The 27,220-nt window shown below is 37.1% G+C and overlaps 1 protein-coding gene across 2 annotated transcripts; it reads left to right on the top strand.

The window, feature by feature from the left end:
• The first annotated feature begins 233 nt into the window (after nucleotides 1–233).
• Nucleotides 234–26,937, top strand: CUNH16orf87 (chromosome unknown C16orf87 homolog). 2 transcript variants are annotated; one of them, XM_004637778.2, is made up of 4 exons: nucleotides 241–572; nucleotides 4,610–4,706; nucleotides 19,164–19,346; nucleotides 25,759–26,771. In XM_004637778.2, exons 1-4 carry the CDS (start codon nucleotides 507–509, stop codon nucleotides 25,875–25,877), a joined length of 465 nt encoding a protein of 154 aa, XP_004637835.1. In that variant the 5' UTR covers nucleotides 241–506; the 3' UTR covers nucleotides 25,878–26,771. The 2 variants fall into 2 exon arrangements, with proteins under 2 accessions (XP_023578584.1, XP_004637835.1); XM_023722816.1 differs by lacking the exon at nucleotides 19,164–19,346 and having other exon boundaries at nucleotides 234–572; nucleotides 25,759–26,937.
• Nucleotides 26,938–27,220: the final 283 nt, after the last annotated feature.

Raw genomic sequence — 27,220 nt, forward strand, 5'->3', positions numbered from 1 at the left:
CATTTTCAGAAGTGTATTAAGTGCCAAGACCTGCGCCAACACCTTTGCAGAGCCTTCCGTCCCCTTTCCAGTCTTCCAGTTCTCCCGCCCCTACGTTACGGAAGGGGGCGTGTCTGAGCCAGCGCCCGCCCTTCCTGCACATTCGTTGGCCGGTGTTCACGTTCGTCACTCCCGGTCCCGCCCAGTCCGCGCTGCCCCGCCACCACCTGGCCAGGAGGCGCATGGCAGTTACCCGGCCGCGGTAGGTCCCTTTTTCACGTGCGGCGCGGGCGCGCACTCCACGGCGCTGGTCCCCGGGCGTGGGCTGAGCCTCTGTGCGCCAGTCGCTGAGTACCCGCCCCGCCCCGCCCCCGGCCCGCAGGCTCCTGAGCTCGCGCACGCGCAACGCAGAGCTTCCACCGGTCTCGGGAGGGAGCGGTACGGGACGAGCAGAGGCCGGGCCTGGCGGAGGCCGGCGCCGCGGTGCGCGGGGAGGAGCCCGGGCCGCGCTGCCCACGGAGAGGAGCATGTCCGCGACGCGAGCCAAGAAAGTGAAGATGGCCACCAAGTCCTGCCCCGAGTGCGACCAACAGGTGGGCGCGGGCGGGGGCTGCGGGCGGGCCGGGCGGGGTGGGGCTCGAACGAGTGCCCGCTCGCCCCGTTGCCCACGCCGCGGGCACCCACGTGCGGTGCAGCCCGCGCCCCGCCCGCCACTCCGTCGGGTCGCTTTGTCCGGGAGGAGGTGCGGGGCGGGCGCCAGGCGGGGGGCCGCGCGACTGGGTGTGGAGTTGTGGCGATTTGGGGATCTTCTTTCTCCCTTACTTCTGTTTATGATATTTTTGATGTCGTGTAAGGCGCGTGCTTTCTTTGCATTGTTTTTAATGGAACATGATTGAGTAACATCCCTTTCTGGGCGCACCTCATCCCTCCGACAGGGCTTTTGCTGTTACAAATTTTGTCTCTCTCTGGTTTCCTAAGTCGGAAATGATTCTTATCATGCCTGTTGTTTAAAAAACAAAATCTCATGTATCCTACTTTTAAAGCATGCTTCATTCTCTATAGAACACAGATACTTCTCTCTGCCTTACGTTCTAACTATTAGTTGAAATTACCTCCGTTAAAGCCTTGCATAAGGCTTTCATTTCATCCATCTGGGTGTGTTTTTTCTTTTTCCAGAGTGGAGTTTTCAAAATGACTACCTCCCCTGTCCCCCTTTCTTTTTCCTTGATCAAGAATAATTTGAAATGGCTGGAGACACTGACATAAAAAATAAAGTGCTCAGTTTTATGCATTCTTCAAGAAGCAGTCTTGAGGCTGATCAAATCTTGTAACAAAACATGTTACATGTTTCAGTGTTATTTACAAGCAGTGGCAAAAATGCTGACAGAGAATGGTTGTGCAAGATGGTTTATTGAACTCTACCAGTATGTGGTATAAAAACAGTTGAGTCATCTTTTCCGAAGAGTTACTTTCATTCTTACCATTACATTAAATTCTCACAAAATTGGACTTTCTGTTTTTATGACTGTTGGCAGATAATTTTTGTTTAAGTCATTTCCACCTCAATTAATTTTTCAAAAATGTAAGGTTTACAGAGTATGCGTTCGTGGTTTTTTTGTTTTGTTTTGTTTTTAGCACAAGTAAATGCAGGTCCTTCCTTTATTTTATTTGGCATGAAGGGATCTTTCAAGAAAAATCTGTTTTTAATATCCTGGGGTAAAGAAAGAGCATAAACTTGTGGGAAGCCCTAAAACTGTAACAAAACATGACACTATTTATTTGGAAAGATCGCTTTAATTTTGCAGTGCAAACGCATGTACACATACGTTCCCAAAGTCAGCTGTGTCTGGGTTTGCTCAGGCTGCCATAATACTGTAGATTGGGTGGCTGAAGCAGGAGAAATTTTTTTTCTCACAGTTTTGGAGGCTGAAGTCCAAGACAATGGTGAGAGACTGCCTGGCTTGCAAACGACTGTTTTCTGAGTTTCCTCATGTGGCAGAAACAGTGGGCAAGCTCTCGCTTGTCTTGCTTATATGAGACATTATGAGGGTCCCACCTATGACCTCATGTAAACCTAATTATCTGTTTTGAAAGACACTCATCTCCAGGTAACCATCCCAAGGGGGTAGGGTTTATGGGCTCAGCAGATTAATTCTTTTGTAGGATGCAATTCAGTTAGTTGCACTGTAGTACATAATTTAATGTTAGCTTGTAGTATCCTTTATTCAGTAGATAAGATGACAAATGAAAGCTATTGATTTCTAAGTAATTTCTTTTTTTTTTTTCTGTGAAAGTAATTTAAGAAAGGCATGAGTTAGCTGGGTGTGGTGGCACATATCCATAATCCCAGCACTGTGGTGGCTGAGGGAAGAGGATTGCCCCAGATTTGAGGCCAACGTGGGCCACATAGGCCAGTGTGAACTATGTGAGATCCTGTCTCAAAACAAACCCCTTGAGATGTTTTTGTTATACACGTGTACTATTTCTCCACAGTGAATGTAATTATGTATGAAAACGTACTAATAAAAATTAAAAATTAAAATCCAAAACCAAAAAAGGCATAGGTAAATTTTTAAAATGCTCTAAAATGACCAGATTATGAAGAACTTATTTACATCATGGTTCAAAGAATTCTCATCACATTTTAAATAAATCAAGCAGTTAAATGTACCTTTATATAGCATTCGTTAATATCTTAAATGCAAATTGGATTCAGTATTTTTGCATGAAAAGATGTCTTCTGCCAAATTTCAGTTTAGCTTAATTAGATGGAGTATATTTTAGAATTAAAGCATTCTAGTCATGCATGGATAACAAGCTTTATAATTATAACATAAGCAGAATAATTTGCAATTGAAATTTATCCTACAGAAATTGCTGTGTTGTGAGATTTTTTTTTTAAGATCAATCTGATTTTTTGTGAAATGTCTTAATTTCAAGGATCATTAATGTTAATAATAGGTGAAACAGTTATGGGGACAAATTAAAAATTCTCAGTGATTTTTAACAACATTTGCCTTTAAAAATATGCAGGTTTGGAAACAAAAGCCTGCAGGATTTGAATGTTTTGTCCAAGGTCTTTTCTGGGAATTAAGACTATACATAAGTTCTTGCATCTCAGCCCCTACATTCTTTTTTGTTTATAGTGTATTCTCAGCCCTCATATTGGTTGTCAAAAACTATTCATTTTTTCAGGGGTAATTGGCATCTTCTTGTCTCATATTGAAACCCAGAGTTATTTTTGTTTCATCTCATTTTATCACCTCTAATTAGTTTTGGCCTGAGTCTTGTTTTTTCCTGTTTTTGAAACATTTGACAAATATACCTTTCCTCTATTTGCATTCTCACTATTTCACTCTTGTAGTTGGGCCCTGCTAATCTTATGATTAACTCTCCCTTATCCAATTTGCTCTCTATCTCAAACTAACATTTTAGGAAATGCTACTTTTTTTTTTTTAAACAGGGTCTCACTATATAAGCTGAGGGTGGTCTTAAACTTATAGTAATCCTCCTGCCTCAGCCTCCCTGTGTTACGATTACAGGCATGGGCCACCAAACAGCAGAACTGCTACCTTTCTTCCTTATGTACGTCCCTTTGGCACTGACCCTTTTAAGGTTTTCTTTCTTTTTTTTTTTTTTTTTTTCTGTAAATTTATACTTGGGGCTGGAGAGATGGCTCAGTAGAATAAGTGCTTCCCTGGCAAGCACAAGGATCTGAGTTCAATCCCTGATTCCACCAAAAAAAAAAAAAAAAAAAAATTATACTATTTTATTTCTGGTCATTTGATACACGATTCTCAGCCAGATACACAGGATTCTCTTTTTTTAAAACTAATTTTATTGAGAAACAAATAGCAATTAGATAGTTTCAAAAACGAGTAGTAAGACAGTTTCAATAATTAATACATTGCATATTGTTGTCTTCGTAATGGTTATTCATAGTACAAGATGCAGACATGATATCCTGTCCAAACACTATTAGTACAATATTTTCTTCTCATTGAATTAAAAGAAAGTAGCTGTATATCTATCCTATTTTGCATATACAGATCAAAATGGTCCTTCATTTGTATCCCCTTTTTTTGTTTAGTTTTGTCAGAGATGAGTATTCCATTGCCATTTAAATATTGTAGGTGCGTGAATTCAGCAAAATAATCCAATATAGTCCAGTAGTCCATAATAATAGTGGGTTATCCGTAGGAGTGGCAATGTCAGAAGTTGTTGACTTGAGCCTTTTACAGCTCAGCATGTTAATATGGCTTTACTTTATATACCTCGTTTTTATACTTTTCTGCTGGATGGTTAAGACCAAGATAAAGCAAGACCTATATAACAAGAAATATTAAGGTTTTCTTTTGGTCATTTACATTGGTACATTTATCATTTACCTCTATGGTACTGCTATAGAAGGTTGCAGTACAGTACTCATAGTACTATAAGTGCTAAGAAGAGGTAAATCTGTGTGACATGATACCCATCTCATATAATTTGTAGTAAGAATGTTGGGTTTAAATAAGTCAATTATTCCTATTTCAAGTAATTTAGAATTCATTTGAGGAATGTAAACACTGAAAAATTTATCAATAGAGAAAGAATAATATATTCTTTTTTTCTTTTTTTTTTCAAACAGGTTCCTGTTGCATGTAAATCATGTCCCTGTGGTTACATATTTATTAGTAGAAAACTTTTAAATGCAAAACACTCAGAGAAATCACCATCTTCTACAGGTAATTGAAAATTATCAATTTTTAACTTTTCTGATGTAGAGATTTAATTTTATGAATTTACTAACATTTCTTGTTGTTATTGTAGTTAAAAATTAAAATCTTATCTCTTGGAGAGAGAGGGATATAGCACAGTGAGTGCTAGAGCACCTGCCTAGTATGCTTGAGGCCTTGGGTTCCATCAGTGCTACTGAGAATAAAAAGGCAGCATAGCCATTAGGAATCAGTTTATAATGCTGACAAGTTTATAATTATCATTTAAATTTTTATTTATTTATTTATTTATTTGCAGAACCAGGGATTGAACTCAGGCCCTTGCGCTTGCCAGGGAAGCACTTAATCCACTGAGCCATCTCCCCGGCACCTTTATCTATTTATTGTAAATTTTACTGAAAGTAAAAAAGCAAATACATAGCTTAAACATCTTGAAATCTTAGCCACTCCGGTGACTGAGGCAGGATGTCACATTTAAGCCCAGCCTAGGAGGTGTAGTGAGACCCTGTCTTAAAATACAAACATAAAAGTAGCTGGGGATGTAGCTGTGTGGTAGAGTAATTACTTAATATGTGCAAGGCTCTTGGTTCAGTCCTCAGCACACAAAAGAAAATTAAACGTGTCTGATTTACTTAGTGTCAGCTATTAGCCCTTCAAAAAGTTTTAAAGTAATAATTGACATTGAGAAAATTGGACAGGTATTTATTTATTTACTTTTGCAGTGTGGGAGGTAAAACCAAGGGCCTCATGAATGCTAGGCAAGCACTCTACCATTGAACTCTACAGTCTCATCCCCTAAATTAAAATGAACCATTTGACACAAATGTAGACCAAACTATCACCATAGTTGAGAAGGTGAATGTTTTATCATTCTGAAAAGTTTCCTAGTTTCCCCTTGGTAATCCCTTCCTCCTCATAGTCCCACCCCAAGTAACTATTGCTGTTTCCTATCACTATTCATATAAATAGAGTCATACGGTATGTACAGTACTTTCTTGAGGGGTGCTGGCTTCTTTGAGCATAAAAGTTATGTTGTGTATCAAGAATTCATTTTTTTATTGCTTAGTAGTATTTTGTGTGTAAATATGCCACAATTTGTTTATACAGTCACTTGATGGATAACTGTTCTCCCTCCCTATACTGGTTAGATTTGCAATAACGTTAAAATATTTGTGTTTTTTATTTTTTAACTATTGACTGGAAAATGTAACTTAATTTTGGTATATGATTTTTTCCATTGGTTTTCACAGTTTTCTGAAAATGTCTAAAAATAATTTTGAATTTGTTCCTTTTCTGTTAATGTAGATAAATTTGGTTTATTTGATATATATTTATTAAAAAATGTTTCATTCACTATTTGATAATATGAGAACTTCATGTAATGGCCTTAAGGATATAGCAGTATTTGTGTATGTAGATTCTCCAGGTCTTGCGCATAAAGCAGTGAGTCTACTTTGAAGGTAGATTTACTGCTGTTATGGAGCTTACATTCTTGTGGAGATAGACAGATAAGCAGAAAATATCACCTTGTAGTGAGTGCTTTGTAGAAGGAGGTGCCTTTCTGGGGTGATTGGCGGCTGCTTTTGAATGCCAGTCTCTTGGAGGTGGCATTAAGCTGACTCATTAGGAAGCAGAGGTAAAATAAAGGAGAATATTCTTGGCAGATGGAAATAGCAAATGCAAAAATTCTAAGGCCAAAATTTCTAATATTTTAGGAACAAAAAGACCAGTGCAGTTGCATTGTAGACAGTACGAGCAGAAAGTGAGAAATGAGTTCAGAGGGACAGGCAGAGGCCAGATTATATAGGGTTTAGGATTTTATTTATCAAATGAAAGGAGAAACTGACCCTGGATTTAATTTACAATTACATTTCTTAAAAATAAGATTATTTTGGGTAATCTTTTTTTGTTTTGGGTGGAACCGGGGATTGCCAGGGAAGTGCTTATCCCTCTGAGCCATCTCCCGGCTCCTTTGGGTAAATTTTTGATAACTAATTTTGAGAAATTTAAAAAGTATTACCTTTTGTGTAGCAGACTAAAGCGCCTGCTTAGGCAAAGCACAGGAACTGGGGTTTGATCCCAGGCATGCTGTGCCAGCCCTGCCCCCACCCCTGGGGGCACACTGAGACAGTGATTGAGATTGGACATGGTGGGGTGCACCTGTAATCCCAGCACTTGGAAGGCTGAAAATAGGAGGATCACTATGAGTTTGATCTACATAGTGAGACTTTGTAGACCCTGTACTGAATATATTTTTTTAAAAAGTATTACTTTTTAAAAATTTAATCAACATAGTATTTGTACATACTTATGCAGTATAGAGCAAGCTAATTTAATACATGTGTGTAGTGTATAATGACCAAATCAGGACAGTTCACAATTCCATTTCCTCAGATACATATCACTCCCATATGTTGGGAAACTTCAAACTTGTTATGTTTAAATAATCATAAGCCAGGGACATAGCGCAGCTGCATGCCTGCCTGGCAATCGCAAGGTCCTGAGCTCAATCCCTGGTACAAATAAATAATCATAAATCATTGTACAGAAGCTCCAGTGGCGCAATCAGTTAGCGAGTGGTACTTACATAAATCGTTGTACATAGGCTACAGCTAAGCTGCTATGCTGTAGAACACTAGAATTAACTCCTTTGGTCTAAATGTATTTTATCTAACCCCTCTCCTCTCCTACGCTTTTTAGTGTCTAGTGCCTACTACTTTACTCTCTTTTATTGACTTTTTAGCTTTCACGTGAGTGTGAATATGTGATAAATTTTTATGTGCTTGGCTTACTTCATTTAACATGATGCCCTCCATTTCCATCCATGTTGCTAGAAGTGATAGGATTTGCTTCTTTTTATGGCTGAATTATATTCCATCCTTTATATATGCCTCATTTTCTTTACACATTTATCCACTGAAAAATACTTAAGTTATATTGATTTCAATCCTTACATATTCACTGTTGTGAATAATGTTTCAATAAACATGCGAGTGCAGGCATTTCTTTGGTGTATTGATTTCATTTCCTTACCAGAGCTAGCCATTTGTGGGGTTGCTGGAGCATACGTAGTACTGCTGTTTTTGTTTTGTGTTTTCAGGAAGCTGCATACTGTTTTCTGTAGGAGCTGTGCTAATTTACCTTCCCACCAACTGTGTATAAAATTCCCCTTTCTCTACATACTAGCATTTTCTTCCCTTTTTTTGGAGATCGTCTTGATACTAGCCATTCTGACTAGTACGGCATCTAGTGATTTCAAAGATGATGTCTTTGTAATTTTGATTTGCATTTTCCTGATAATTGGTGATAGTAAGCAATTTTATATACTTACTGGCCATTTTGTATGTCATCTTTTATAAAATGTCTGTAAAGATCTTTGGCCCATTTTAAAAATCAGATTGATGGGGCTGGTGAGATGGCTCAGTGGTCTAAAGCACCTACTTAGAATAAACTTAGCAAAGCACAGGGACCGCGGTTCAATCCCCCAGCACCACATGCCAGCCAGCCCCGCCTCCTGGTGGGCTGAGCTGGCCACACACACATAAAATAAAATAAAAATTAAAAAAAAAAGTCTAATTGATTTTATACTATTAGATTATTTAGTTTCTTATATATTTCTGATATCAATCTGTTAGATAATAGTTTGCAAATTTGTATTACATTTTTTGGATTGTCTTTTCACACTGTTTTCTTTACAGAGTACTTTAGTTTGATAAAATTATATCCAGTTTTCTCAGCAAGGTTTTGTTGAAAATCAGCTGATTGTATGCATGTTGATTAATTTCTGGGTTCTGTATTGTGTCTGGTTGGTGTCTGTTAGTTTTCTATAGCTTGTGTAGTATGTTTTGAAGTCAGGTATTTATCTCTAGTTTTGTCCCTTTTGCCCAGGATTGCTTTGACTATTTAGGGACTTGTTCCAAGTGAATTTTATGGTATTTTTTCTATATTTAGAAGAATATTAGTTGGTATTTTGATGAGGATTGCTTTGACTGTGTATCAATCACTCTGGGTGGTATGGATATTTTAACAAGCCACAGGCATCAGATGTGTTCTCCTTTTTTGTATGTTCTGTTGAGTTTCTTTGATCAATGTTTTATACTTTTCACTGTTGAACTCTTGCTCCTTTTTTTTGTTACCAGGACTTAAATGCAGGACCTTGTGCTTGCTAGGCAAGTGCTGTGCCGCTGAGCTATATTCTTGGCACTTATTGCTCTTTTCTTAAGCTATCACACATAGGATTGCTTTCTTGATTTCTTTTTTAGCAAGGTTCTTATTGGTATATAAACATGCTATTTTTTTTTTTTGTATGTTTTTGTATCTAGTAGCTTTACTGAGTTTGTGTATCAGTTCTAACAGTTTTTGGTGGTGTCTATAAATTTTTCTATATAATTTATGCTATATTCTATATATAAAGTGTAATATATTTTGTTTAGGGATAATTTGACTTCCTCCTTTCCAGTTGAATGCCTCCTTTTTTTCTTCTCGTCTAATTGCTGTTGTTGACTTCTAGTACTCTATTGAATAAATGTTTGAATGTCCTTGTCTTGTTCCAGATTTTAGAGGTAACACTTTTTTCTTTCAGTATGATTTTTTTATTACTTTATTGAAAATCAGTACTTACATATCATATTGAAAAGTATAGACAAATATCGAAATGTGAAATATATAAGATGTAGAAGAGTGATTGTTAAGAGAAATATTTCTGAAATGAATACATCGCATGAGATTAATAGATTTCACACTGTAAATAAATTATTTACAAACTTAAATGAGTATAACAATAAAAACTGTCCAAAATAAAAATGAAGAAGAAAGAAATCACAGATCAGTCATACAATAGTTCACTCTGTCAAAATCAGTAAACTTATATTCATATGATTAGAATTCTCAAAGTAGAATGGGGTAGGCAATGAGTATTTAAAGATTTAAAATTTCTGAGTTTAATTGAACTTATAACACATTTCCAAAAAAAAAATGAACCTTTTGCACATGAAATTTGAATAAAATCATACCAAGATACACAAAAATGAAATTGTCCAAAACTTATTGTAAAGAAAAAAATCATTAGAGCATATACATTAAAAATATTAGTTATGGAAGAACAAAATTAAATGGTATATTATTCCACATTAGAAAAAAAAAAAAAAAAAGACCAAGTGTGTAAGAAACTAGACTAATTAAAAGACTGAAAGAGAAAAGAAAAATCTGTCCTCTCTGAAGTTTATACTTAGCAAACATACCTTTGTTTGTTTGTTTGTTTGTTTAGTACTAGGAATTGACTCAGGACATTGCGCTTGCCAGGTAAGCACTTATTCTACTGTGCTATCTCCCTGGCCCCCAAACATACCTTTGAAAACTAAAAGTAAAATATTTCCCAGTTATACAAACTTGAAATATTTTAATACTTCCAGACATAGCATATAGTAAATAACAAGCATAATTCAAAAGGCAAGAGAAGTTGCAGTATGCTCCTGGATGAACAATAAAGAGCTCTCAAAATGATAGTTATGCAGGACTATATAAAATTTAGTGTGATGTTGATATGGATTTGTTATGTAAACTTACATATATGTATAGAGGTATGTTCCTTCTATACTCAATTAGTTGAGTATAATGAAGGGATACTGAATGACAATATAATTTTAGGATCACTAGTTTATTAAGTGCTCAGTTGTAAGGAAATTTAAATGAGAATTTACAGAGGAAATTTTGTCTACATGCTGACAGAAATGTAGAGAATTTTAAATGTTATTGTGAACATGGCAAAATGGTTACTAATATTGGTGAGATCATAACTTGGCAAACCTTTTTTGGAGAGCAACCTTAAAGTAGTCTTTAAAAGTTTTAAATGCACCTAACCTAGAATCTGGAACAGTTTGTAAATAGGCATTTAACTTAGCCTCATTTTTTAGAAATACAGAGAAGTATTTGCTAGGATTTTGAAGGTAATACATTGTAGTAGCAAATTCAGTTGTCATTTACATTTTAGATAGGATCTAGCTGCATGGTTCAGGCTGGCCTTGACTCTAGCTTCAGCCTCCAAGCTCTGGGATGATAGATGTGCACCACCATACCCAGCAATAATTTAAAAAAAAAAAAAAGAGGTTTTGTTCTCTCTTATTGCAGCAGTGCTGATTGAACTCATATTTGTACTGAGGTGCATTTCCAGCTATTTGAAAAGTTTTGAGACCATCAAGCTAAGTTGTCCAGCTTGGATTTGAACTTGTAGTCTTTCTGTGTTAGCCTCCCAAAGTAAAAGAACAGTTATTAAAGGTCAAATTGCAATTTCTAATTTAAAAATAAAATCAAACTTATAAACGGTTTTTTAAAAATTCAGTGGGCTGAAACCTTCCACTAAACACATTTATGACTTGAAGAAACTGTTAGGTTAAATAGATTTATCTAGGTAGTTTTCAAAACTTCTGATTTCAAAATATACTAGTTATTTTTATACTTCATAACATATATAAGAATAGGGAAGTAGAATATACATATACAACTTAATGTAGCAGAATATATGTATAAATAATATTATAGAAACTGTAAGGAACCCTTAAAAGTTTAAAATTAAATTTTGGCGAGAGGAAGAATGATGAGTGTTAACAAAGCAGTGGTGGAGAGGCAGAGTGGTGCCTGCCTGTAGTCCTGGCACTCCAGGAAGCTGGGCCAAGACACTGGTTAATATTGTATTGTCAAAATGAAGATTTTGTTCTGGGCTAAAATATAGACTCTTACACTTTTATTTTGTTTTCTGACAAGGAGTTGCTTTTTTATTATCGTAAAGAGGTTTGAAACCTTCAGTTTCCAGAGCTTTACTTCCTTTGTTAGTTCTTCTGTAAAGACTATTCTGCAGTGGTCCTACAGCTTCCCAGTAGCTTGCTCCCCTTTAGTTTTTTTCCTGTTCTGAAAATACCTGTGGAAGTTTCTTGAGAAGAACAGCTCCTTCTGTAAGAACCAGCATTTATTCCTATTTTGCATGATAGTTTCTTCTATTCTGGTTTCTTTCTTTTCTTTTCTTTTTTTGTGGTACAGGATTGAACTTAGGAACTTGCACTTGCCAGGGAAGCACTTATTCTACTGAGCTATCTCCCCGGCCCCTGGTTTCTTTCTTCTCTCTCTCTCTCTCTCTCTCTCTCTCTCTCTCTCTCTCTTTCTTTCTTTCTTTCATGTATTTACGACAGGGTCTACTGGGTCTACAGAGTCTCACTACATAGATCAGACTGGTAGTGATTCTTCTGTTTTCAGCCTCCCAAGTGCTGGGATTACAGGCATGCGCCACCACACAGAGTCTCAGTCACCATCTCAGCGTGCCTTGGAAGTGGGGCCAGCACGGCAGGCCAGGGATCGAACCCTGGCCACTGTGCTCTGCCTAAGCAGATGCTTTAGTCCACTGAGCTATCTGGCTGGCCCTTATTCTGGTTTCTTAATGAGAACACCTGTCTTTCTATTACATGGAATACAAGAAAATGGATGTACTCAGTCTGTATTTGTTCAGCAGTACTTGTTGTGTGTAGTTAACATTCTAGATTCTGTGAAGAAGATAGACAAAGGAAGCTCAACTTCTGTAAGTCTTGTATTGATGGGTGAGACACAGTAAACGTATAAGTAAATAATAACAGGAATAGATTATAGGAAGTAAGTTGGGCTTCGGAGATCCAGATGAACTGGCTTATGAATTGATTTCTAAAGGGAAAAAAGCCTGTTTCATTGAGAGTTTTGGGGATAGAGCTCTTGATAGATGGGTTAGCAAACACAGAACTGGGGACAGAGGGAAAAGTTTGTTTTAGAAGAAAAAGGTGTGTTGGAAGAATAATGAACAAAGTATCGTGACATAAGATTGGAGAGAGGCAGATGTGAGCTCTAGGAGAATTGGGTCTTCACGAAGGAGATTTTACTTTATTCCAAATGTAAGGTAAGACAAAAGGCTCTTTGTTACCAAAGCAAATGAATGGCCTTAATGAGAAGGATCTATGAAATTTGATTTTTTTTTTTTTTAAGATACAATGGATGCTGGGTGGAGACATTGGTTTTCACTAGGATGTCTACATTGCTCCAGAGGGAGAGAATTAGATTATATATATATTTTGAAAGGAACGCCTATCCGACGATACAAGTAGCAAGATGTGTCACAAGTGACAGATGTTCTGCTCATGTAACTGATTGGTACTGCTTACTAATATCATGGTTGGAGGAAAAACATACTTGAGGGAGGAAATCAAGAGTTTTACTTTAATGTGTCAGAAATGCTTAAGAGACATTCATGTGAAATCATAGACAAATTAGGGGAGAGATCAGAGCAGGTGAACTTGGAGCCAGCTTAACAGCAGTATGTAGCCCCCACGTCACAAGACTGATTCTGTCATAAAGGTGTAGGAATGTGGGTCTGAAAGGTTTATTCTGTAGAATATTTCTATAGATGAATTATTAATTTTATGAGTTTTATTGTAGTAAACAATGAGTACTTAAGAAAAAATAACAAAAGTATTGACTTTTTAGTATTTATCGAATGTTAATATGAAAGCATTAAATTTTTCTCTTTCGTGTGTGTGTGTGTGTGTGTGTGTGTGTGTGTGTTTTCGAAACAGGGTTTCATTATGCAGTTCACGCTGGCCTTGACCTCACTTTGTAGCCCAGGCTGGCCTCAAACTTGCAGCAATCCTCCTGCCTCAGCCCCCTAACTGCTGGGATTACAGGCATATGCCGCCATGCCCAGCCTCAAAATTTTGAACATTGGCTATTTTTTAGTATACAAAGTCACAACACAAGTTCTTATGTGAACTACAATGAACATAACAATTACATTTTACCAAAACAAAAATCTGTTTAGTTCAGTTATCACACCTAAGCTAAGCTACTCACTTGAAAGTAGGACACATTCCATACACATGTTGCTTACACCAATAACACATATGCTTTGCTTTTCCTGGGCTTTTTGTAGAACATACTTGACCTCTCAGTGTTTTGTCAGGAGGTTCTTACTGTGTTATACAGTGTGTACATTAGAGGAAAATAAAAATATCAATAAAATTATTAGTGTGTATTACACATTTAGAATAGACATCAAATTTTTCACATCAACTGGGTACTTGCTCACAAAACCTAAACAATAATATCGGAAATAAATTCCTGTATGAACTACAATGAAATAGCAGTAGACTTCTCCCACAAAAATAATCTTCGCTTTATCTGTTACACCCAAAGCAGACTTCACATGTGACAGCTGCATGTTCCTTACAGGTGTTCCTTACAGGTGTCCCACAGTGGCGGCCCGTGTGCTTGCCTAGCTTTTCTTTCCGTTGTGGCAGTCTTGTCACTCTGGTCTCTTCCTATCTTGTCAGGAGTTTCCTACTATATTGTACAATTATACACTTGGCAGGGGAATAAGGTATCAAAATAAAATGCCAAATATGTAGTAAGTGTTTAGAATAGACATCATTTTCACATCAACTGTTTACTAGCTTGCAGAACATAAAAGATAACATCAAAAATAAAAGGCCATGTGAACTACAATGTGAATACAAACAAAAGTCTGACACAGAAATAAGCTTTGCTTCAACTGTCACCTCAAGACAGTCTTTACACATGGCATCTACATGTTCTCTACATGAGTACTGCTTACCTGGTAGCAAATGTATCTTTTTTTTTCTGTCTCTCATAGGGCACTGTAGGCATCTTTCCTGTTTTTTTTTTTTTTTTTTTTAGTGTATTTGCTTGTCACAGGTCTCACTATGCAGCTCGGACTCAGTAATCCTCCTGTTTTCTGTCTCCTCAGCACTGGAATTATAGATGTATGCCACTCCAGACTCTGGCCAGCTCAGTGCACCCTGGGGGCAGGGCTGACATGGCATGTGGTGCCGGGGATCAAACCATGGTTCCTGAGCTTGCCTAAGTGGGCACTTAGTCCTCTCAGCTATCTTGCCAGCCCCTGTTTTCTTTTCTTGGTTTTTTTTTTTGCGGGGGGGGGGTTGTTTTGTTTTGTTTCCATTTTAGGGAAGGGTCTGCAGTGTTCAGGGTCTCACTACTGGATGGGACTCATAGTGATCCGCCTGTTTACAGCCTCCCAAGAGCTGGGATTGCAGGCACACACCACCACACCTAGTCTCAATTGCCATCTCAGCGAGCCCCAGGGGTGGGGCTGGCATGGCAGCCCCCAGAGATCAAACCCCTGGCCCCTGTGCCTGCTTGCAGGCGCTTTAATCTGCTAAGCTATTTGGCCTACCCTGTAGTAGGTTTTTGTGATGCTGCACCTGTCTGTTCACTTGCCAGTTCACCAGTGTGCTCCACAATTTTTTTGTGTAGTTCCCTGGGCAGATGCATTTTGTTTTTCCTGTGCTGTAAATGATCTCTTATGAGATGGCTCAGTGGAATAAGTGCTTCCCTGGCAAGCATAAGGTCTTGAGTTCAATCCCCGGTTCCACCAGAAAAAACCAAAAAAACCCCCAAACAAACAAAAATCTCTTTATGAGTTCCAGTCCCAATCCTCTAAGAAAATTTCTCCATGATATTTTACACTTGTTATTTTTTTTTTAAAATTTATTTATTTATGTGTGTGTGTGTGTGTGTGTGGCCAGCTCAGCCCACCAAGGGCGGGGCTGGCTGGCATGTGGTGCTGGGGGATTGAACCGCGGTCCCTGTGCTTTGTTAAGCTTGTTCTAAGTAGGTGCTTTAGACCACTGAGCCATCTCACCAGCCCTACACTTGTTATTTTCTTTGTAAGCTAGTAACCTATTTATACCACATATGTTTAGGATGGAGTAAAACACAACCATTGGGCAAGCTTTGTATTTAAATAATGTAATTGCTGTATAACTCATCAACAACATCTGTTTCACCTTTGATTTTGTTGCTGAAAGTTTGCATTTTGTAAAGATTTCACTATCATTTCCATCATGGTGAAATGTTGACATCAGCAGTAACAGTTTGTTTTTCTTTGCCATATAGGAAGCCAGTGTCACAGCTTTCTGAAATCTTTGCACTATGCAATTCCCTGTTTTGAGATTGCAACATTTCATTTGGAATTTCTGCTCTGTTCCTGTGTACAGTTCCTGTATTACTCAACTTGTGCTTTTAGCAAGTTAGTATCAATTGGAAACCAGTAAACCAGTTGTCAAATGTCACATTCTGAATAGTTTGAGAGATGGAAACCAGTCTGTTCACAACATAATTCAATGTATTGCTACCTGAGTCCAGGATAAATGTCTAAACTGAAAACATGATAAGTCTTTGCATCTACAAGGACATAAATTTTTATGCCATATTTTATTTATTTATTTGTTTGTTGGGTACAGGGTCTCACTATACAGTTTGGACTCATAGTGATCCTCCTTTCTCAGCTGTTGGGATTACAGGTGTGCACCACTAAACCTGGTTTTGGGGCCAGCATGGCATGTGGTACCGGGGATTGAATTTTGGACCTTGTGCTTGCCAGGCAGGCACTTATGCCACCAAGCTATCTTCCAAGCCCCTGTGCCTTTTTTTTTTTTTTTTTTTGTGGTACTGGGAATCAAACTCAGGACCTTGCACTTACCAGGCAGGCCCTTATGCTGCCAAGCTATCTCCCCAGGCCCCTATTCCATATTTTGACCCATAGGTCTTCTACATTTCTGTGATCACCATAACAAATCCAAGCTAAGCATAGCAGATGCATGAATGCTTTCAGTTCAGCTAGTGAGGTGTCATAGTAAATACAGTTTTGACTATGGATATTGGTGCAAATAGAATATTTTGCTTGTACTTCAGCTTGTGTAGTGTTTTATCTGTTAAAGTTTCCAGTGAATGTGAGTGCTGACATTCTGTCCATTAGGCTTCACCCCTGCCAACACCTTCACTATATTGTTGGATCATTCCCTTTGCTTGTGTGGCCATTTTGCAATATTTTGACTCATCAGGTATAAACTCACGTTGTGTTTCCTTTGTCTTCTGCATCAAGGAGTTCTGCATTTCCTGTGTTCATATCACTTGATTCTTACTGCCTCTTGCTGTCATGGAACTTTGGCTCACATGGCCAGCGTCAAAGTTGTCATCATCATCATACACTCACCACTCTTCTGTTATGAAAGCATAGATATAAATGTTGATAATAGCAACTGGAGTTTTTCAAAACATGACTACTTAATAGGCAGCAGTTATGTACTTCTGTCAGGAGACTTAAAATCTGCTTATTTCTCTTTTAATTATGTTAGCAGTTAATGTATAATGGTTAGGTCTTTTAGTGTGTTATAGATTGAAAAATAATTCTCTGATTCTGTCAATCGTTTTATTTATTACCTTTAATAATTGTAAACTAGAAGCTTCCCTGCCTCTACTCTTTGGTTTACAAATAAGTGGTGCAGTTTGAATAGAAAAAGCAGGCTGGTGGTGCATGCCTGTAATCCCAGCATTTGAATACTGAGACAGGAAGATCCCCACACATTCAAGGCCAGCCTGGGCTATGTAGTGAGTTCAAGGCCAGCCTAAACTGTGTAGTGAGACCTTGTCTCACAAAACAACAAAAAAGAAACAAGAAGCAGGATAAATGCTTAATATGTTTCATTCTGTTACAATTAATTGTTTGTAATTGATGTTAAGATTGTCCTGTTGATATAGGGAAAATGCCAGATACTGAGTTTGTATCCCCTAAAGTTGAATGATTCCAAGAAGCAGTGTAAGAGTAGGAAAATTGGCAGTAAAGAAATAGGGAATACAAATGGGCATAGGATAGATTTTAAGAGCAAAATCATGGGGCGAGTACAATGTGGGTCAAAATTATGATCAGCCAGTAAGATTGCAAGTATATTGGCTTAGGGGATCCAGATCTCATGGTAGCAAGGGTGCATAGGTGACATCACTGACGTGGGTCTATAATCTGTATAATCTGCACATGAGAGGACATGTGCGAGAGGATGCCCCCCGACCCCAATGAGGTAATGGGAAATCTCAAAGGGTGAGAGCAGCCATCCCAAACCACCCTTCACCTCTTAGGGAAGTATGTAGAGCTAGCCATTGTGGTGGCTTCAATCTTCAGATGCACTTCCAGCTGCGGTCCTGATGCACTCTCATCTTCTGCACTGACTTCCTCAAGGGCCAAACCCAGTTCGATTTCCTACTATATTTCTACCTAAGTTAGTTGTCTATAATACTACCACGGTCAGTGGGTAGCTTTTAAAGTTAGACCCTGAGTGTTTTAACAGAGCCTAGTTACCTTTGATAGCATTCTAATAATGTTCTGTGTCATCCGGTATATGTTTAATCTCACATTTAGAAGTAATTTTCCAAGGAAATGTGTGGTATTTAGAGATAATCATTAATATTTTACCTTTTTCTTTTTTCTGTTGTTATAGTACCTTACTATAGTTTTTTACTTTATTTTCTTTAGCTCTTTGGATATGAATTTTCCTATTTGTTTTAACCTTTTACGCTATGACTTTAGGCACTTAGGGAATTCTTTTTCTCTGTTTTGATTCAGATATATATTAAAACAAGTTTTTGTCGTGTGTGTGTGTGTGTGTGTGTGTGTGTGTGTGTGTGGTGTACAGGGAATTGAACCCAGGGTCTCATGCATGTAGGCATGTACTCTAGCACACAGCTACATGTCCACCTACTCCGTCTCCATTTTCAGATTTTGAGACAGTCTTACTAACTTGCCCACTCTTTCTTTGGACTTAATGATCTTTCTGCTTGGCCTCCTGAGTAGCTAGGATTACAGGTGTATGGCACCATTCTGGGCTTACTTTACATGTTTTTGTCATATTTAGCATTTTTGTTTGAAGTGAATGGGTAACTTTTTCAAATAATTAGATGACCCTGTAAATTTCATATTCTCCTTTTCTGCATCGAGATGAAAAAAAAAATAAATTTCATATTCTCTTAATAGCTACTTCATCAGTGAATGCCATTTCCTTTTCTAGTGTTTTTTAAATATTTTCTATGGATGCTGTCTGATTTTTATTATATTTTATGACATTTAAGGTCAATTTTGCTTCTACATATCTGACATTTCTATCTATAATTCAGTATACAAAAAGGAATGGAATTTTTTTCCTTTTTCAGATATTTTACCATTTTAGCTGGAAACAGGAGTGAAAAAATGCAGAAAGATTGCTGTGAAATTGATTGAATTTGTAAGGGCTGAAATTAAGGCAGTCAGGGGCGGGGAGATGGCTCTGTAGAATGAGCGCTTCCCTGGCAAGCGCAAGGGCCTGAGTTCAATTCCCCGTTCCGCCAAAAAAGAAAGAAAGAAATTAAAGCAGTCAAGTAAAACACACTGGTTTTGTTTTCCAAGATCCCTCATAACTCATATATTTTGTGAATCTGAATTCTGTTGTTTCTTTTTTCTGTGTGGCTGAGGGAGGCATATTTTGCAGTTCTATAAAATATGTCAGGAAACTTATCCTAGTGCTATTTAGAAACTAAAAGGAAGACAATGAGAACTTGGGCACAGAGTTCTTGCTAAGCCCTAAAATATATCATTTTTATTCACCCATACAGAAAACAAGCATGAGGCCAAGAGGAGGCGAACAGAGAGAGTTAGGAGAGAGAAGATAAATTCTACAGTAAATAAAGATTTAGAAAACAGAAAGAGATCTCGAAGTAACAGCCATTCAGATCATATCAGACGAGGAAGAGGAAGACCTAAAAGTGCATCTGCCAAAAAACATGAGGAAGAAAGAGGTATGAATAAATTCAAGCAGCTTTTTCTCAAGTATTAAACTGATCAGAGATCTCAGGCAGTAGTGAAGAAAGTGAAGGCCTTGAGCTCCTGTAGATAAATCAACTCATTTTAGTTTGAAAGCATTCCTTCCCTCTGTGGTAGAGGATTAATTAAAAAAAAAAAAAAATCTTAGTGGAACCCTAAAGATTTAAAATAAGTAAAAGCTAGTTTGTTATAAACTGATGATAGTAGAGGTCAGAGGTAATAATTCGTACTGGTCATCTTTGAGAAGCCTAAAATTATTATAGTTTTTTTATAGATAAGACCAAATTAAGACTTAATTTAAAGCTGTTATACTGTGAATTTAAAACATTTGCTATTTAAAGTTTCTTGGTATGAGTTTTTAAATTGCATTTTGGGAGATTTGTGTGTTCCATACATTGAGGAAGCTTTTGTATAGTTAGGTAAATTCTTCCTCAGCCAAAGTGAATTTCTGTTTCTTCTTAAAGGTGTTCTCCTGTCCTCTGACCAGGACTGGCTTATAGCTATTAATTAAAACTTTAGTTATGATGCCTTTTTAAAAGTTTTATCACAAATTATTTCAACATACAAGAACAAAGAGGATAGCATAATGTACCTCTCTATGCCTATAAATATCTTTTTTCAAATAACTTTCAGCTAGGTACAGTGGTGTGTGCCAGTAGTCCCAGGTACTTGGAATGCTGAGGTGGGAAGATCATTAGAACCGGGAAATTTGAGACCAGCTTGGGCAATATAGTAAGACCCTGTGTAAGGGAAGAGGATATTTTCGAGCCAGTAATTAATGAAAAAAAAAAGGCCAGGGAGATAGCTCAGTAGAATAAGTGCTTGCCTGGCAAGCACAAGGGCCTGAGTTCAATCCCTGGTTCCATCAAAAAAAAAAAAAAAAGATTAATTGTTGTTTATAATTCTCTAAAAACGTCTGTCAGAATTATTTCATTTTCAGTCAAATAGATTTATAATTATTTGCATCATTTGTATTTTGCTTTGCTGTTCTTCAGCTATTTAGTCATAGGTACTCAGTTTTCTGTGTAAATATAAGTTTCTGCAGAGACACAGACTTTTCTAGTATTTACTATTTGCTTTGTGTGTTATTATTTGAATAAAGACCTGCTATTGATGGCGGCCAGATATAACTATGTAAGAGTCTATTAAGGAAAATAACTTCACTGGTGCCATTGGCTTCTATCAAAGGGATAGGTATCTTAATGTGTGACTAAAGAAATAAAGTTTATATCATTATGATGTTGATATATATTATCTAATAATGATGTTGACTGTATTCTGTGAAGGCTGTACTTTTACTCTTTTAATTTTTAGATACTTTTTACTATTTTTTCTCTTGTGCTGTTCCAAAAACTGAGGTGTTTAGTTTGAATGTGTTTCTTTAATAGTGAGATTATCAGGAAGTCTTTTAAGGACTATTTTAGGAGGGACACTGGACAAAGAAGTCAACAGAGAAGAAAGAAAAGAGAAATACTGCTTGATCCAAAATCCAGAATATTCTGTTCGGTTTAAGTAAAAGGAATCTAAGTGTAAGAACTGAAGGAATGTTCCTGCTGGTCAGAGGAGATGAGGGAACAGATAATGACAGTTTTCATTAGTTTGTTAAGTAAAGTCTGTACAAGTGTGTAGTAGAACTGACTTTATATATAAGGCTTGAATTTTTATTTCATAATTAAGTTCAAAAAAGGATTTTTTGCTGCAAATATTTTCAGGCATTTCCAGTTTACTATAGGAAGTTTTAACGAAAGCTATTCCTAATATAAGATATACTTTTAGCATTTTTTGATACAAATTGCACAGACTAGTTCAGTGCTGTTTTTCTAACATAAAATGAAATATTTTAATGTAGATGGGAGTCAGCAAACTTCGCACAACAAGCTACTTCAGGCTCTGTGGACCATGAAGTCTGTGTTGCAGCTACTCAGCTCTGTCATTGTAGCTAGAAAGCAACTGTAAACTGTGTGTAGATGAGTGAGCCCAGCTGTGTTCCAGTAAAACATTATTTTAAAAACAGGCAGTGAGACTTGGCATGCAGATTGCTGCTTCCTAATTCTGACTTGGACTATTGCTCTCTAAATAGAATATGACTAAGAACTACAAACTTTGAAATATTTGTATACTTTAGAATTCTTTGGTAATGCTTCTTAGGGCTAATAATTTAGTTCTGTTTTTATTCTCTGCTATTAAGACACTTAAATTTGAAGCAAGCTTTAACTATAATATGAATTAGGAAAAACCTGATAATGTGTATAAGAAACAGTTTGCTTTTTAAACTTCATTATCTTTTTTTCTTGTATTTTAGGGAAGGATCTACAGGGTGTTCAGGGTCTCACTACTAGATCAGACTCATAGTGATTCTCCTGTTAACAACCTCCCAAGAGCTGGGATTACAGGCCTGCGCCACCACGCCCAGTCTCAATCACTATCTCAGCTTGCCCCAGGGGTGGGGCTGGCACTGCAGGCCTAGGGATTGAATCCCCGGCCCCTGCCCCTGCTTACAGGTGCTTTAATCTGCTGAGCTATTTGGCCATCCCTTTTCTTTCTTTCTTTCTTTTTCTTTTCTTTTCTTTTTTTTTTTTTTTTTCAGGGATGGAACTCAGGACCTTGTGCAGGCCAGTCAGGCACTTGTGCCACTGAGTTGTCTCCCTGGCCCATCCTAAGTTTATCTTTTGAAAAGAGTAAGGTGAAATAGTCTCTAACTTACGGAACACCAGACATTGTTGAGGGCAAGGATTCTACACAAAGCCCAAGAAGACTAGGTAAAAATTGGACCTGGTAAATTATGAGTTCTCTGGTTAGGCTTACTATGTCTTTCAGGTAAAAGAGAAGTTATTTTATTTAGGGAATCTGAAGAGCCCAAGAGAAAAGGCCTAAGATAAAAATACATACTGTTGTTAGCAGTTTCACCAAGAAATGGCCTTGTTAGATCGTTGTGGTCTGATGACCTTAGTTGTCTCCCTTCAGGTGCATATGCTTCTAATCAGCTTTTTTGTTCATGCTTTTAAATGTGAACATATTATCATGAATTACCTAGATATACAGAAGAAATAATACAGGGTGAAAGACTGAGACTAAATCTCAAGGAGAGAAAAAATAATTAGGAGAAAAGTTTTTATAGGGAGAGGGGAAAGAGTATCATTACTGTCCTTAGCAAAAGAAGGTATGATAAAGCAAAGTGTTTGAAAGGCAGTTGTACAGGTAAGGAAGGTACCTAGAAAGTGAATTTCAAACTAAATTTTTAAATACTTTTTAAAATTCACGGGGGGCCTGGCTCTAGCTCAGTTCTTTAAGTGGCTGCTTCCACAAAGCTGTCAGCCGCAGCTTATTCTAGTTCGATCCCCACCACCCTCCAGCCAGCCAATAGTGCCCTGAAAGCATTCGAGGAGCAAAAAAAATAAATAAAATAAAATTCAGCTGGGGATATAGCTCAGAGGCACAAGTACGAGGTCCTGAGTTTGATTCTCGGCATGAATAAACAAGTAAATAAACAAATAAAAACATAATTCACAGAATAAATTTTTTAAAAAAATTCCAGAAAGTGTAGCAGTAGGAAAAGAGATTTAAAATGGAAAGTAGGGCCCGCGAGATAGCTCAGCAGACTAAGTGCCTGCTTTGGCAAGCACAGGGACCAGGGTTCAATCCCTGCTCCTGCATCCCTACCATCCCTGCCTCGGAATGCTCTGAGTCTGCAAACGAGTCTGGGCATGGAGGTGCACACTTGTAATCCCAGCACTGGGGAGGCTACAAACAGAAGGATCACTATGAGTCTGAGCTGTGTAGTTAGACCCTGTACCAAAGGCATAAAAATGAAAAAATAAATAAAAGGAAAGTAAAGGAAATGATACAAAATTCAGACCACCAATCTGAAATACAACATTTATAAATAACTGAAGTTTCAGAAAAAGAGTGTAAAAGATGGAGACATTAACCTTCAGTGAAATATTTCAACAGAATTTCCTAAATCTGAAGGACAGTGAGTTTCCATAGTAAAAGGACCATGAAATTCTCTATCCAGTAGCTAGTTAAAAATAGAAATGATATCAGGCATATCATTACATATCTTTGGTTAGAGAGAAAATTTTGTAGGTTTTCAAGGGGAAAAAAAGATGTACAAAATGATATTAGATTTAATATATTGGAATACTGTGTAGCAATCAGCAGACTGTAAATTGATATGACTGATAAGCACGCTGAGTCAAGGAAGCTCGGCAAAAAAGAATACTTACTACACAATCCTGTTTATTCTGATGTTGAAAAAAAAAGACAGTGTAGCTGTGATAATTGAAGTTAGTATGTTGGTGCTGGTGAATGTCAGTTGACTAGAAAAGAGCATGAATTTTCTGGAGTGAAGGAAATGTTCTGTATTGATTTGGGATACTTGGGTATATGCATTTGTCAGAACTCATCTAGTTGTCTATTTAGAGGATCTGTGTATGTCACTAAATATAAAGTTAGCAAATTTTAAAATGGCTATAAAAAGGTTTTGGGTTTTCTCAAGCCAAACAGAGGATAGTTTTTTGCTTACAATTCTAAGGGGAAGCCTATAAGTCTTCACTCAAGATAAACTAAATATACTTTATGATATTCAGAGTTTCAGAAATTTTGCTACCCATTCCCCCTTTCTCAAGAATCTGTTTCTATTACATACCACCATAATGAAGCAAGTCAAGGAAGATGCTAGGATCAGGATAAAAAGGATCCCACTGAGGCAGAAGATGGGAAGTTCCTTGGAAAACGACAATAAGATCAGTTGTGTAGTTGGCCTAGTGAGCAACCATTTCAGGGTGGAGCAGGTTGGAAGGCTTGGAACAATTTCTTCAAGAAGATAAAACGGATAAAATACCTAATATTTTAACATACTCCTGACCAGTTTCTTCAGCTAGGAGAGATTGGAGTTGAAGTTAAAATGCAAACTAAGCAAATAAGAAGAGAGAAAGAATTCTTTCTGAGAAAACAATATTCAGGAAAAATGACTCACGAGCATGGTGATTTTGAAAATTGAATTGAATTTCAATATTCAATTGAAAATTGATGTTACTGATATTACTACTTAGCTAGAATGAGATGACAGAATAAGCAGAGTGTTTATGGTGGGACAAGAGAAGCAAAAGACAGAGAGAGAGAGACAGAGAGACAGACAGAGACAGACAGAGACAGAGACAGAGATGCCAGGTTGTGTTGGCACACACCTGTAATCCTAGCACTTTGGAGGCTGAGACAACAGGGTAGTTATGAGTTTTAAGACCACCCTGGCCTAAGGTGAACTCAAGGCCAGCCTGAACTGCATAGCAAGACCCTGTCTCAAAAAGACAAAACAAAAAACATAAAAAACGAATCTGTGTGTGGTGGCACAGGCCTGTAATCCTAGTACTAGGCAGGAGGATCACCTAAGGCAGCAGCACTGCTTCTGCTGAAGCAAGGCCAGCCAGCGCTACGTAGTGAGACCCGGTCTCAAAAAAACAAAATAAAGACAAACTTGCAAAACAGTTAAATGTTAAATTTGCACAGTAGAAAGTGAGTATGTAATGCCTAAAATGAGGAAGTTGCATCTTACTTATAAAATCTTAGAAAATGTTGAGGTCAGGTTTTTATAAAAACAAGGAGCAACTAGAAAAAAAAAAACACCAAAAAATCTAGAAAGTAGGAAGTGTACATGAGAGGATGGACTTCTGGTTTTTGCAAAGTTTTATGAAGAGGATTTAACTAAATCACTTGTGTTTAACTTGGGCTAAAATGTCAAAACAAAATAGAACCACAGTACAGTCCGAAAACAATAATTTGGAGGAATATAAAGATGTTAATTGTAATTTAAGATGGTTCATGATTTAATAGGGTTTTTTTTTCAGTTTCTGAACTTGGATTCTATTTGTATTATGAGGGGAAAATATAAATAAATATGGTTATTCTTCCTATAGTAGGGCTGAAGTAAAGATGTTAGTATATTCATTAAGTAACCATTGATATTCAAAAAGGACCATCTTCTAAGATGAGAAATTTAATTTTGGTTGAGGCACTTCATACTAGTGAGGAGAAAGAAATACATGAAATTTTGAGAAATTGTAACTATTAGACTGTGTATGTATAAAACTACAGAGTCACTATCTGCTCTTTCTTTTAGTACCCATGTGTACTTTTTTTTTTTTTTACGGAACCAGGGATTGAACTCAGGTCCTTTCACTTGCCAGGCAAGTGCTTATTCCACTGAGCTATCTCCCCGGCCCCCATGTGTACTTTTTTAAAAATCTCAGTTTAATAGTATAACATTATATATTGTAATATGCGTAAAACTTATTGTCATTTGAAGAAACACTTTTAAAAGTGTTAAAACATTTTAAAAATTATTGCATCTGCTGCCTTGATATTAAGCTTTCCTTTTTCTTTTAACAGAGAAACAGGAAAAGGAAATTGACATCTATGCTAACCTCTCTGATGAAAAGGCTTTCGTGTTTTCGGTCGCCTTGGCAGAAATAAATAGAAAAATTATCAATCAAAGACTTATTCTCTGATCCTTGTCTGAAGAATCTGTTGAAACTTCCTTCAGGATTGCATCAGCAAATTCTCAAAGTGAAGGACTCTCAGGAGCATTCTGACTGCATCAATAAGGGGCATTGATTGTTTTTCATTTTTCATTTAGCCTGTGCCACACTTTTGGAGCAAAGCTGTGTGCTCGGACTATTCTGGGATTTCCTTGTTTACCAAGGAATATTGTCAGTGTTTTGTGTTGGGACATAAGTGGGGTATTTACAGAACCAAACCAAAATGTTGGATGGATGGATGTTAAAAATAAAAAGCGATCAGAGTAGGGGTGGAAGTATGAAAATGGGAAAATGAAATGCTTGATAATTTGCAGGTTTGGCACCAGAAGTGCAGTATTTTAAATACTATGAGAAAGAGTGATGTTTAAATATATATGTATACAGCAGGTTTTCAGCACTAACAGGTTGCGTATATACAGTCATTTACCTTTAATAAATTGGCAATTGATACTTTATTGAATGAGGAATTAAGAATATAAACTGTAAATTTGTCCTCAATTGATTTTTTCCCCCTCGGCCATTTTTATGATGTAAAGTATGAGTTATATTTTTAGTATACTTTCTAAACAGTTTGGAAGTTTGGGTGCTATATGAAGAAAAACATTTAAGGATATATCATACTTCAGATAGACACCTTGTTTTATTGAATGTAATTTATTTATTGGTTACAAAAATCTTTTCTCCTCTCAGAATGGTGCCTGTTAACCTAAACTTAGAATATATTTATTACATGCAAAATATTTCTTAGATAGCCACTTTTAAGCAGTAATATTTTATCTGAGTGGATGTTCATTTACACATCCTGATAATTATTTAAATTGTTACCTTAACCTCACCCAAAAAAATAAAGCTTAATATTGAAACTAAGTATATTAAATATTGTGGCATAAGCATTTTGTTCTAGTGAAGTTCCTAAACATATTTCAGTTCTCAGTTTTTCTAATACTAAGATACAGCCATGTGAGGTTGATGTAAGTGGTTTTGCTTTTTTGTGTGTGTGTTTTTGAGACAAGGTCTTGCTGTATAGTTAAAGCTGGCTTTCAGCTCACTTGGTAGCCCAGGCTAATCTTGAACTCTCAACCATCCTCCTGCCTCAGCCACCTGAGTGCTGGCACTACAGGCATGCGCTGGCACCACGCCTGGCAGGTTTCATATTTTAGCATACCAATTTCATAGCCAATACATTCAGATTTGGCAGAAATGCCCCTTTTCATTTCCTTCTCCTAATTTAAAGTCCCAAAATCTTATTAGGTATCAGCTCTTAAGAGTTTAGTCTAGCCCTACATTAAGAAAATCTTTTTTTAAAAAAACAT

This window comes from Octodon degus, unplaced genomic scaffold (assembly GCF_000260255.1).
Source record: "Octodon degus isolate 3935 unplaced genomic scaffold, OctDeg1.0 scaffold00093, whole genome shotgun sequence".
NCBI lineage: Eukaryota > Metazoa > Chordata > Mammalia > Rodentia > Octodontidae > Octodon > Octodon degus.